At 40.9% G+C, this 12,477-nt stretch overlaps 1 protein-coding gene across 1 annotated transcript; it reads right to left on the bottom strand.

The window, feature by feature from the left end:
- Window positions 1–70: 70 nt before the first annotated feature.
- Window positions 71–12,391, bottom strand: ift81 (intraflagellar transport 81 homolog). The gene is made up of 18 exons (XM_085909718.1): window positions 11,753–12,391; window positions 11,563–11,666; window positions 11,288–11,468; window positions 11,118–11,207; window positions 10,894–10,959; window positions 10,476–10,586; window positions 9,850–9,934; window positions 9,453–9,616; window positions 9,287–9,382; window positions 8,767–8,913; window positions 5,667–5,816; window positions 4,156–4,284; window positions 3,962–4,051; window positions 3,261–3,347; window positions 3,083–3,154; window positions 1,315–1,400; window positions 1,004–1,049; window positions 71–874 (listed from the first exon to the last, which is right to left on the bottom strand). Exons 1-18 carry the CDS (start codon window positions 11,894–11,896, stop codon window positions 692–694), a joined length of 2,031 nt encoding a protein of 676 aa, XP_085765844.1. The 5' UTR covers window positions 11,897–12,391; the 3' UTR covers window positions 71–691.
- Between the last annotated feature and the right edge of the window lie 86 nt (window positions 12,392–12,477).

The following is a 12,477-nucleotide window of genomic DNA, read 5'->3' as shown; positions in this document are numbered from 1 at the left end:
GACTGCTAATCATTTCAAGGTGTACATCAGCTCATACTCAATGTCAGCAGAGATGGTCTGGATGGATACATTGAAAGAAATGATTGGATTTTGAACACATTTAATTGCAAAATCATTATTAGAGTTCCTAATTACAAAAGTCCAAATCTAACATTTGTTGACATTATTCTTGCACATTGTATTTTTAAAACACACATTACCGGTCAAAATAAACATATTATAACATCCCATAAAACACAGAAACAGAACATAGTATAGCTTACATTTTCAAATTTATGAAAACAATATTTCTACAAAAAAAGATGAACTCGCTAATTGTATACACAGGAACAGTTACCTCCAAAATTGGCAAGAAACAGTCCAAGGTCATGTTATTCCTGCTAAAAATAGTTGACCATGGCCACCGGTACTCCACTATGTGTGCCGTTATCACGAGACACTTGGATCAAAAGTACATTAATCACGTGTCAAAACGTCTGGTGGCTCACAGAGAGTTAAAACATTGTAAATCTCAAACGTTGTCGTGGACAGTTGTGCTCACGTAAGAAAAGTGTCCCCCAATGTTAAAACATAGTTATCCAATGATTGATGAAATAATGCTTTTAATACATTTTCATAAAGCAATTAAACTAAATCAATTGAATAACAGGACAGTGGGGTTCAAAAGGAAGTACTGAAATCACGTGAGCTCTCACAGCACCAGCCTATCCTCTCCTCCTTCTTGGATGACCTGACCGACAGATGCCTCGCTTTGCACTCTTATGAAGCACTGCCTCTTGCACTCCATCAGTTGCTCCAAGTCTTGCCACATCTTCATCTGCTCCATATTAGTAGTGTGGCTCTCCCTCACCAGCTTCTGTTTCTCACGCAACTTCTGCAGTTGCATGTGGGGGGAAAAAAAAGAAAAAGAAGCTCACATGGCATGTTCAGCTTTTCAAACATCTCACCTCATATATCCACTGAAAATAATTTCTCAAAAAAAATGACTGAGTAAATATCTCACCTTGCCAAGTAGCTCCTGCTCTGCAATGTTCTTCATGTACACTTCCCTACAAACAAGGGTATTATTCACATGCAAGGCCATAGCAAATTTAAAAGAGCTCACACACAGTTTTCAAAGTGGTTTCTCATATACCCTGAATCCATATTTTGGTTCCATCATAAGTGATTAGGAATTCTCAGATGCATCTTTGTGTGAAAGGAAATAATGCGGGTGCAGCAGCTCAACTGACTATGACGTAAGAGGAGCTCCCAGAGGGTTTAAAAGGTTATTAAGCTTTCAAGCAGCTGGTTGGCCAGACTCAGCGTGCTCACCTGATGGCCTTTTTCCTCTCCTGGACATCAGAGGACACGTAGGCCTTCATCTCCTCAGCTGCCCGCTGTATTTGCATCTCAATGACCTGTGAAAGACAGAGATGGGAGGCTCATGAACTAGCAGGAGCTAGTGAGAGGGACACACACTACGTCTGTCCTTCTCACACAGCTGTTGCAACAAGGTATCAAACAGTTGCTGCTCAGATGACCAAACACACTGATGATATCAGATGAAAAATGTACGATATACAAAAAAAAATGTTTGAGCATGAGGGGGGAAAAAAACCTTACAAACGAGCAGTTTAAATGGTGTAAAATTGTTACATGATAATAAAGTAACCAAATTATGAGAAATATTTTATAGATTACAAAATTGAAATGAAAGGATAATACGGCAGCTCGCTGGCGCACTGGTTAGCACGTCCGCCACAGTGAGAAGGGTACGGGTTCGATTCCACCTCCGACCCTCCTTGTGTGGAGTTTGCATGTTCTCCCTGTGCCCGCGTGGGTTTTCTCCGGGCACTCCGGTTTCCTCCCACATTCCAAAAACATGCTTGGTAGGCCTATTGAGGACTCCAAATCGTCCCTAGGAATGAGTGCAAATGGTTGTTTGTCTCTGTGTGCCCTGCGATTGGCTGGCAACCGGTTCAGGGTGTCCCCCGCCTACTGCCCGATCACCACTGGGATAGGCTCCAGTACGCCGGCAACCCCCATGGGGACAAAGCGGTACAGAAAATAGATGGAAAATGGATCATATGGAGGGATTTGATTATTATTGTTGTTAAAAGACCACCTAAAGATCTCTCTGGACTCAGATGTCCAGTGTTGCCAACAGCCCTTTCAGGAATTTAAATAAATATAACACAAAAAAGCATGAAAAAACATATGCCCTCTTCTAAATTTTTATTGTGGGTTACCCACTTTAATGTTTAAGATCATGAATGTAAATAGTGTATCAGAGAATCATAACCAAGTCAAAATAAAAAAAAAAAGTGGATTTTAAATACTTGCCCCCCGAAACTCCTTGCAAAATTTCAAAGTTTTGAAAAAGAAAATCAGTAACACTAGAGGGTTTTTGAGCATGAACAGACTTTTTAAAGGCCATCTCACAGCATTTCAATCAGATTCGAGTCTTGACTAAACTTTGACTAGGCCACTCCAAAACTGTCACTATATATTTTTAAATCCATTCAGAAGTTGACTTGTTTGTGTGTTTTGGATTGTAGTCCTGCAGCAGAATCCAAGTGCACTTCAGTTTGAGTTCCCAAACCTGCTAAGGATTTACTGGTAAAGAACGGGATTCAAGGTTCCATCAATCACAGCAAGTCATCCAGATCCAGAATTAGCAAAGCAGTCCCTGAACATCACAGTATCGCCACAAAACATGATTGTTGGTATGATGATAATTTTTTTTTTAATGCTGTGTTACATTTATGGCAGATTTAACAACACACACCTTCCGACCCCATAAAATAATCCTCCTACATGTCTTGGCAATCTTTGTTTTTGATATCTGTGTGCTCATGCTTTACTGTCATTATGTTTCATGTCAAGAAATGTTTGACAGTTTGTTTATCTAGTTCTTTTGGCCACTTTGAAGAGGAACAGTTGAATCCAAGAGAATGATCATTTGCTCCTAACACTTGGCTTACTTTTGACTAATTTGGCTAGGTTGAAGTTTAGTGAGTGGGCAGGCCTCATAGAAAAAGGCATCAAATATACTGCTGCAAGAATTGTGGACATTTGGTTGCCAGCTCCTTATTCTTACCTCAGACTTGCAGTTGATGTAATGATATCGGTTTTCCTCCTGTGCCGTCTCCTCTCTCAATGCTTTCACCTCCTGTGAAGAATACAAATGTTATTTGCAATACCCAGTAAAGAAACACGAGTATGACTTTTGGGGGGGGGGGGGGGGGGGGGGGGGGCAACGACAACAGAAACAATACCTGCTCCAATTTTGACCTGTTGCTCTCCAGACCAGCAGCACAACTTTCGTATTGGGATTTTTTTTCTTCATATTCCTGATTTAAAACCTGGAAAAAAAAACCCACAAAACAAAGCTCACTTTTCTGTCCAAAAATCATACCAACCAACAATTTCAACACTGTCCAATTATAGTACCACTCGAAACACAGAATCACTTTGAGCAACTTAACCAACAATGGCCTCTCTTACAAAGTCTATTTCTGTCCTTCGGTTGCAGTGTTTCATTGGTAGACATTAGCCACTGAAGAGGAAGATGGAACACATGTAGGAAAATTTAATCCTCTGCCTTTAGCAGAGCAATGTGGGGGGCTTTCCCTTCAAGCATTTTATTTCTGGAGCACGTAAAGGATTGCTAAAATACCAGTGTCACAATAATAGACGATACAGAAGTCCAACAGGAATCAATAATAATTTTATCCATTTGATCTCACACTTAAGATGGACTAATGTCTCGTCACAGCGGCTACATTGATGTACAACGTTTGCCGATATTTCACATTTCCTATTGTATTTTAAGTCAGGTCATTGCAGTATTTTGCATTTTTAAAGATAAGATGGATAGTGTTTTTTTTTCTTTTGTAAAAATTAATTATTCAAAATAATGATGATAATAAAGAATTATATCATACAGTTAGTTGCATAGTAAAACAGCTATGCTCACCTGACACTGCTGCCTCAATGACCTCAGCTCCTTGATAATTGGAGCGAGAGCCGACTTCTTCTCCGCTATCTGGGAATTTAATTGCTTAGCCTATGAGAACAGACACAACAGTCACAATGAGTATTTTTTTTTCTTCTTCTCTAAAGTAAAATAGCAACAATGGATTCATCAAATTCTATCCTGAGTAATCTTACCATTTCAGACATGTCACCCAGTTTGCGGCCCTTCTTTTCATCGAGCTCGCTCTTGATGGCCGACATCCTCTCGAGTTCCTCTTGAGTATTGCTGTAGCCGGAGATACCCTTTTCAGCTTCCACAGTTTGCTTCCAGAACACAAGGGAGAGAAAGCTGGCAAGTTAATGACCCAAAGTAAGGCGGAAATACCCAGAAAATGTACAACTTACTACTGGACTGAGTATTTTAGTTGGAAAAAATTCATTTTCTCAATTACCATTTATACTGAATTAATTGTAGGTAATACATATAACACATGTTGCATAGATTACGTGCAACTTTTGGATTTAATTAGAAGACAAGAGTCAACCTTGATAAAATGAACACAAAAGTGAGTTTTTCACAAGTGCTTGGTGTTGGGAGAAAGAAAAAAAAAAGAAACCCTCCAGGGTAAGTACCAAACCTAATGGATCATGAGGATATCAATGCAACCATGAATAAATAAATAAACAGTAAATAAATAAAATGGTACAGCCTGCCAGTTGCCAACATCTTATACTCAGTTTAAGCTGTCTAATATCATGGAAAACCATCTTTACACACAGTTACTCATGTTTAAGACTTGGCAGAGGTCTACCTTATAGATTTTTCCATTATTTTTCCTTCAGTCATCATCAAGTATGGTATGAAGCAAATGTTACTCAATCTGGGAGGGGTTAAACGGGACATACCAAAGTTGAATTGGTTTAACTCAAACAAATGGGTCTTAGTAACTCGAAAAGTGCACAGCTAAATAGACGTTTTGTTAGCTTTTTCAAAACTGTTTCCACAAGTAATACGCTTCCGCCGTCACAATTTGTTTTTGGTTTGCCAAATCACAATACTCGTGCTAAATTCCTCTATATGCAAACGCTCCTTCGACAAGATGTAATATCAACTGCGCAGCAGTTAAACACTTTTGGCAGACTTGATCCTGGTTGCACCCTGTAATTGATTTTTGCACAAGGCCCACTGTCTTCAAGGGGGGGAAACAGTTTCCATCTGTAGCTCACAAGAACTACTAACCCGTCACATCCAAAGGATGGGACTGAAAACTGCCATAGCTTAACAACTCCCAGTGAGAGATGCAGAAAGAGCAGGGGCGGCAGATGCAGTTGTCAAAAATAGCAGCTCTGCATGGCTTCTTTCAGACAGCCTATCAACAAGTCAGGCGCTGGGACCACAAAGAGGTGTGAAGCAATTTCCAGGAAGCTTCCAGAACGCCAGTGTTAACACGGCCAGTGTGAATGGGGAGATCAACTGAAAAGAGAGCGATTGGAGGGAGCCAGCCAATGCGCGGCACAGAGGGAACGGTTACTTGAGTGCCTTGCTCAAGGGCAGTTGATAGAACAGTTCTCGCACTGCTCCATTCATATTTTACCCTCAAGGCTGTGTGCCGACTTTACGTTCATGAGGAGTGCTTTGCAAAAAATGATGGATGTTACCCAAAAACAAAAATGTTGCTTGGGTTTAGAACTCATTTGTAGTTTACCAGTTTCTCTTGGACAGCCTCATGCCTCTGCTTGAGAATCTCCTCGGTCCGTTGTAGAACGCCATACTCAGCCTTCAGCTCTGCAATTTCCTGACGTTTCTTCTTGTAAACTGTTCCCTTGCTTCGCAGTTTCACCACCAAACGTTTCAGCTAGGAGGGAACAGAAGACAATTCAAGTCAAGAGTTGATGATACCTGCCAGAATCTTTCAGTTGAAAATAACACATGGGTCAAAGGAGGTTAAACAGTTTCAAAATATATTTAATCTTTGATTGTATTTTTTTTTTCAATGATTCCCATTCCTGATTTCAAAACTCTGACAACAGGTACACACAATCTTCTGCTGGTTCCTGGTTTCTTCTATCACAATATAGACGCATGCTGTCCAATGCCTTGCTCAAGGTCAGCAGAGGAAAGGATTTGGAAAACAGCAAACGGGAGGCCCCAGGGCCCGTGCCCTGATCCAGCACGGTCACTCGATCTGTTCAGGCACGCTACGTCCAGCAAATAGCTCCATCTGGCAGAATCTCAGCTGCAAGTGGACGTGGGCTCGGGCCCCAACCCGAGGGTCTGTCTATCGGGACACACTGAAGCTCCTCCACAATGAAGAGCAGCTATAAATGAACAAGGACACGGGAGAACAGTCCCAGAAAACACAGAATGTGCTTCACGTCCTTTGGGGACCCGAGAAGCTTGATGTGAGACACAGTGGGTGGAGGGACGGTTCAGAGAGTATATTCTAGGTGTATTTTAGGACATCAAGGGCAGTCGTAGCTGAGAGAGGACTTAACAGAGAAGAATAATACTCCATAGTGTTCCTGACAGTGTGTTCCCACAAAGGAATCCTGTTACCAACAAGCAGCTCACTCATAACAGGCTTGACCACGCTAAAGTGAAGTACAAATACGAGCAGAGCAGCGACACTGAGAGCAGAACATAAAATGGAGATCGCCTCTTCACTACAATAGTACTACTATATTTAAGCTGTGCGATGTGCTCAGTTGATAAACTTGACAGGCCAACGAAATGCAGTCGTCCCTCTGCAGCTGATGGGTGGCAGGTGATGCGATGACACAACAGGCAGAATGGAAAATACCGCTGATAAAGTGATCACTGTGACTGAGGAGGAGTCTGCTAAGCAGTGCTGGACAAGACATTTTCCATTAACTTCACCCACGTATACGAGCAAAGGACCCTCTTTGTTACTACAACTGATTGCTTATCAATACTCGAGACAAAAAAGGAAGAAGGTTGCATACTTGATGAGTCCTGTATGACACTAACCAACTCGTGCATGTTCATATGTGCACTTGTAGGTGAATTCCTCCTCTGTGTGAGTGAAATAAATTGGGGAAAAAAAAAAAGAATTATGGAGTCCATTTTGTCCATTTGTTCAACTGATTACTTTCTTATAACAATGGAGGATACATTTAACGAGACTCATTTCAATCGCGTTTGTATTTTTGTCAAAAGTGGAGACAGCAGCTGTTTAATTCTGAATGCCAAAACATCTGATTTGTTCCAGTATGAGTGATGTAATGTCTCAGAGATTGCTGAAACGCATGCTGTCTGTCCATCAGCTGTGTCTGTCAACTTGTGACAGATGCTACACCTAAAATGTTTGCGATGCCAATTTAATGACAGCAAAATTCACCCTCTTCTGCCACAGTAGCAGGTCAGAGAGGTCAAGGGTCACAACAAGTAGTGACAGCCTCCTCTTAGCCAAGATTTGTGAACTCCTGAAGAAGAGACAAAAAAAAATACACTTTGGGCTGTACCACTTCAATGCGGCAACAGAAAATTCTAGGACCCCTGTAAGACATGGCCTTCGCTTTTTGTCTGTTTACAGATCACAGAGAATATCAAGAAAAAAATAGTTGTTGCCCTTTAAAGGGGAAGTCAACCCACACATTTATTTGTAATAGTATGTTCTATGCAACTCAACTAATGGAGACACGGTGTTCTTATTTCATTTGTAGAATATGAATTGAACAGGTAAAATCCATCTCAGTGGATAGCCAACCAATCACGGCTCATCGGTTTTCTGAAGCCGAGTCGTGATTGGTTGTGTCCTGACACCTGGCAACTGGAAAGTCATCAAGCAGCGAAATGGCCACCCCGAGATGAATAAAAACGGGAGAACTTTGTCACTCAACTCATATCCACAGCAATATTCCACAATATTCCTCATAATGCCATGTTTAGACTTGTGGGGGCCCACACAATATATTACCGAACAGAACATTTTGGGATTGACTCCCCCTTTAAGACTTATCAGACAGAGTGTAAAATTGTCTGCCACATTTTGGCTGCAGCGCTGTCCGTTTTCATCTGTCGCTGGCTCTCTGCTTATAAACAACATTCTAAATAGAGTCGATAGATCTGTCAAAGCTGTCACGGCATATAAAGCCCGTTATCTTATTCCGCCAGTTTTGTTGACATGATTGGAATCCACTTGCTGACCGCTGCATGCACCATTATGGGTATGTTTGTGTATGAGTTAAATGGAGAGAACACTAAATTATACTGCACCTTCCTTTTTTGTGAGTTTACAGAATGAAGAGACCAAAGCTAAAGAGATTACCTCCTCAGGTTTTGGTTTCCTTGTCAATGGGAGTATTTCTCAAGAAGACATCAAGAATGTTTGGAAGTCCCTTGCTGTTTGATCAAATGAAGCTCAAACCTTATAGGCCTCTAAAAAGTGTTTTGTTGAATTAAGTGAGGACAAGGGAAAAGGCAACTTCCAGGCATTTTGGTCAGTCCGGTTTCTTGTTCTGGTTCTTCTCAGTTGGCTTCTAAGAATAGATCTTCATGAATATGCGGGGGCGAGTGGGGAAAAAAGACGGGTACTGTTAAGACAGTAAGCCGTCCGTGTTTGGATAGGACCATAAATAGCATTTGGTGTGTTTTTTTTGGTGTGGTTTGAATATATCCATAAGTACAGAAAAGTGAGCGTAAACAACAGAGAATGAATGATACAGAATAGTTGATTTATCCTGGCCACTGCTTGTGCAACTTTAGCCCCACAACATTGGTATTTTTTTTTTTTTTTTTAATGAGTGCATTAACTCGTGACTACAACGAGCACACAGACTTGGTACCTCATCACCCCGGATGATCTCTTCCCCATTGGAGGCCAGTGCCTGGTTTGTCCTATGTTTCAGGTCCCGCTCTGCAGCCGCTAACTCCTCCCTTGCTTCCTGCAGCTCTTCGGCTTTTGCTTCCTTCTTACGGATGATGATGGAGGCCTGCGAGAGTCAGATTAGAATGGTTCTTCCAAATATGCATGCAATGTTCAAGGGAAAAACTTGAGGCAATGAAGATGAGAGAAATTACATCACATAATTAACAAATGATTCAGGGACTTCCTCTGAATCGGATGTCTTTGTGGAACATAAGACATTTTGAAGTCATCTGTTTCACAAATTTTAGCCCTATGAAAGGTTTTAGGCTCCACTGGTAAGTAAAGTGAATGTTTCAATGAATAAAGAACCCAAAACATGAAGACACGGAAAACTGGCATACATATATTTGGCATTACACGTTAAGAGTCCGGCAGTACCAGGATAAGTCCACATTAAAAGAATAGAGTCAAAGCAGAAAGCAAATCTCAAATGTCACCTGCTGCCTGTATAGAGTCAGCTTGTCATCTATAGGGTCGCTTCTCATCATCTTCTTCTCAATCAACTGATTTATCTGAGAGTCAACTTCCTTAATCTGGAAAAAAAAAAAAGTGAAATTTAAAAATAAAGTTAAATGCATACAGACTTGACAGTGGCATCCTGACCTTGTTCCCCAGCTCAAGGAGATCACCGTGACCCATGGCGGGCTCTGATGCCACTTTCTGAAGATACTGAACTGTACGTCGGAGGATCTCCAACTCTTTGGGGAGTTTTTCAGAGACCATGTACGAGTTGATCTTGATCTCCTCCTCGAGCCTTTTCATTAAGCCTGGGGAAGACAACCCTCAACACATTTGGAAAATGATTGCATTTCAAATGAAACATTTCTAAAATTGGAAAGTTGTTCCTCTCTTGGGACCACGCTCACTCACAACAAACACTGTGACAAGGACAAAAATAGAACAAGGCATTTGGACACCAGATCATCTTATCTTATAGCAATTGTTTTGATGATCCCGTGACCCCGGTCTGTGTCCTGATGAAGCAGAGAGCAACACTTACTATCTGGACTGGAATCAGCTGCAGCCTGCCGCATGTCCTTTAACTGTTGCTGCAACCTCTGCAGCCTCTGCTCTGCCTGAAAAAGCTAAAGGCAAGCGGCTAATTATTAGCACAGGCCAATGACAAAATTAGTATCAATTATCCTAAATATATATGAATTCATGGGCTATTTATTGGGTTTGAAAGAATATGTACTGCAGGTTCAAGCAGATATGAATGGTGTCAAACAATGCTGTATTTTTAGTAGATGCGCACCTTTAAATTGGTTTATTCCATGTCTCTTGATACAAAGGTGTAAGGAGTCATCACTGTTAGTATAAGCATGGATTGCAATTTAAAGTGGGTGCAGTTGTACATCAATGCAAACTATAACCACAATAATCAACAGATTAAATGTACGTTTTTGTTTGACAGTATTCTTTTTGCAGATACTATGTTATCTGTTACAACGCTAATTAAGTGTGAGGGAAGTGTTTAATTGATATTATTTAGTATTTTATGTACATATCTAAACATATTACAGCATGTTTTGTGTAAATTGCAAAGAAAATAAAGGAAGGAGAGATCACCCCATTAACTGATGCATGATTTAAAGTTGATATTAAACGGAGCAGTGAGTGTTTTACTTGGTTCTTTTGTTCTTGCTTCTGGTGGGCCAAATGCTCCTCTCGCTTCTTCTCAATTCTCAGCTGCCTGGCCTGCTCCAGCATCTGCTGATGGTTGGACACTGACTCCACCTAGTGGAGAAACCAGTGCATACCGTTATGATTGGACATTATCTGGAGGTGGACAGCGCCTCTCTTCCATATATAACCGTGTGACATCGGGAGTCTGGTTTCACCTTTTGGAATGACTTGGGTGCTAGATCAACAGCCCATTAATTTGCTGGCGTGTCAAAACATCTTTACAAGCTGTCACATACCTGCTAGGCCCTCCAAAGCAGGTGCTAATACGACAAGGGTTATGTTTTCATTCCTCTGTGAATCTTAAAATCCTCAGCGCATTACAAGAGCAAATGGGCCCCTCTTGAGGGAGTTGACTTACCCGCTTCTTCAACCTTTCCACACGTTTAATAAGAGGACCCTTCTCCTCCTCCATTGCACTGATGTCCTGTTGCGAAACAACAAAAATACAGTTCAAAAAGTTCAACAGGTATAGTGGTGCTTTCAAAAAGCTATAAACCTAAATAAATACGTTGAAGATAAGAATGCATTAATTTATTTGACAGTTACAATTTCTAAGAGATGATTTTTTTTAATGTTGTTTACCCTTCTGATTTCTGCTGTGGAAAACCCTGATGTCCTGAGCTGCTCACATTCCTTATGGTTGGTCTTAAATCCTTCCACCAGTTCTTCATACTAGCAACATACATGTATGTGTGCATTAGCACATTTGCTGCCCTCATACATAAGTCAAGTGAAGTTTGATGCATACAAACCTGGTGATATGTATCACTGATAACATCATCTGCCAAAAACTCTGCAGGAACATCAAGTTTAACAAGAAAACGAGCCAAGTAAGCTCTCTTCTTTAGTTCTGGGACTCTCTGCAGAAGCCAGTGCAGGATGGGATGCACAGCAGGTTTGCTGCCAACCACAAGACCCTGTCTGAAGCTGCTCCTGATAAGAAAACATTGAGTCACAAATGGCCCACACAAACACATGAGTGCTTTTATATCAGTTATTTCATTTTACGGTATACATAACAACTTACAGCTCTGATTGGTTGCCAGGTGGTTTGTATTTCAGCATTCCAAGCAGAGTACACATTCTCTTGGCGGTTTGTTCGGGCATTTCCTCGCGAATATCAATAGCTTGCTGAAAACAAGATTGTTGACTTGTTGATTGGAAATTGTCATAGAATGACAATCGTGTTTGGACTATATTAATATAACATTGCTTACCTTTGGGTCTACTTCAGCTAAAACGTCATTTAAAATCTGGAGCAGCTGCATCGGTTCGAGGGAGTCAAACGTGATTAGATTAAAGTTTTTCCTGAACGGATCTTTGTTCAGTTGTTCGACAATAAATTTTAGTTGCTCGCTCATCGTGAAATGATTCTTAGGTTGTTTGTATAGTCAATAGAAACCCCTCACAAATTACTACTCAGTCTTTTGCTAACCTAAACTAGCATAGAATGTCCGCACCAAGACTGACGATGCATTTAGATGACGTGAATACGTCGGAAATTCAAGCTTTCTGCTACTGGAGCTATTTTACCTATATGAAATAATCTCCATTGTCCTCAAAGACCACTTCCATTTCAATATCATACGTTAAAAGATGCTGCCTCCCCTTTGGAAAGTCTTTAGAAAGAAGGGTTCACCAAATACAGGGTTCTTCATCAGACGCACAAACAAACCAACAAGATCGTTACAATACATATACAACATACCAAATGCCGTAGAAATTACATAGTGCTATATGAATGGAGATATGCTGCAGTTACAGTATTCACAAAATTTGACGAACAGACACCCCGTTTGCTTTTCTAACTAGTACTCTTACAAAATTCCCGACTTTCAAGAGTATTTTGAATGCATCGCTAGCTGTTCGCGTTAGTGCAGTTGCCGTGGCTACACGAAACGATTTCCGGGTTGGTAGCCAATCGGATGGAAGCCTCAAAATA

The sequence above is a fragment of the Syngnathus leptorhynchus genome, chromosome 4 (genome assembly GCF_054491065.1).
Source record: "Syngnathus leptorhynchus isolate UIUO chromosome 4, UIUO_Slep, whole genome shotgun sequence".
Taxonomy (NCBI): domain Eukaryota; kingdom Metazoa; phylum Chordata; class Actinopteri; order Syngnathiformes; family Syngnathidae; genus Syngnathus; species Syngnathus leptorhynchus.
Note: the sequence above shows the minus strand (reverse complement) of the source record. Positions and strands in the feature narration are given on the sequence as shown.

Excerpts from the sequence above, each read along its gene's own strand:
- ift81 (XM_085909718.1), bottom strand. The coding sequence starts at position 11,896 with ATGAGCGAGCAACTAAAATTTATTGTCGAACAACTGAACAAAGATCCG. Across the intron at positions 11,208-11,287 it reads TCAGTGATACATATCACCAG|TATGAAGAACTGGTGGAAGG; the intron begins GTTTGTATGCAT and ends GTATGTTGCTAG. Across the intron at positions 1,401-3,082 it reads ACATCAACTGCAAGTCTGAG|GTCATTGAGATGCAAATACA; the intron begins GTAAGAATAAGG and ends TGTCTTTCACAG.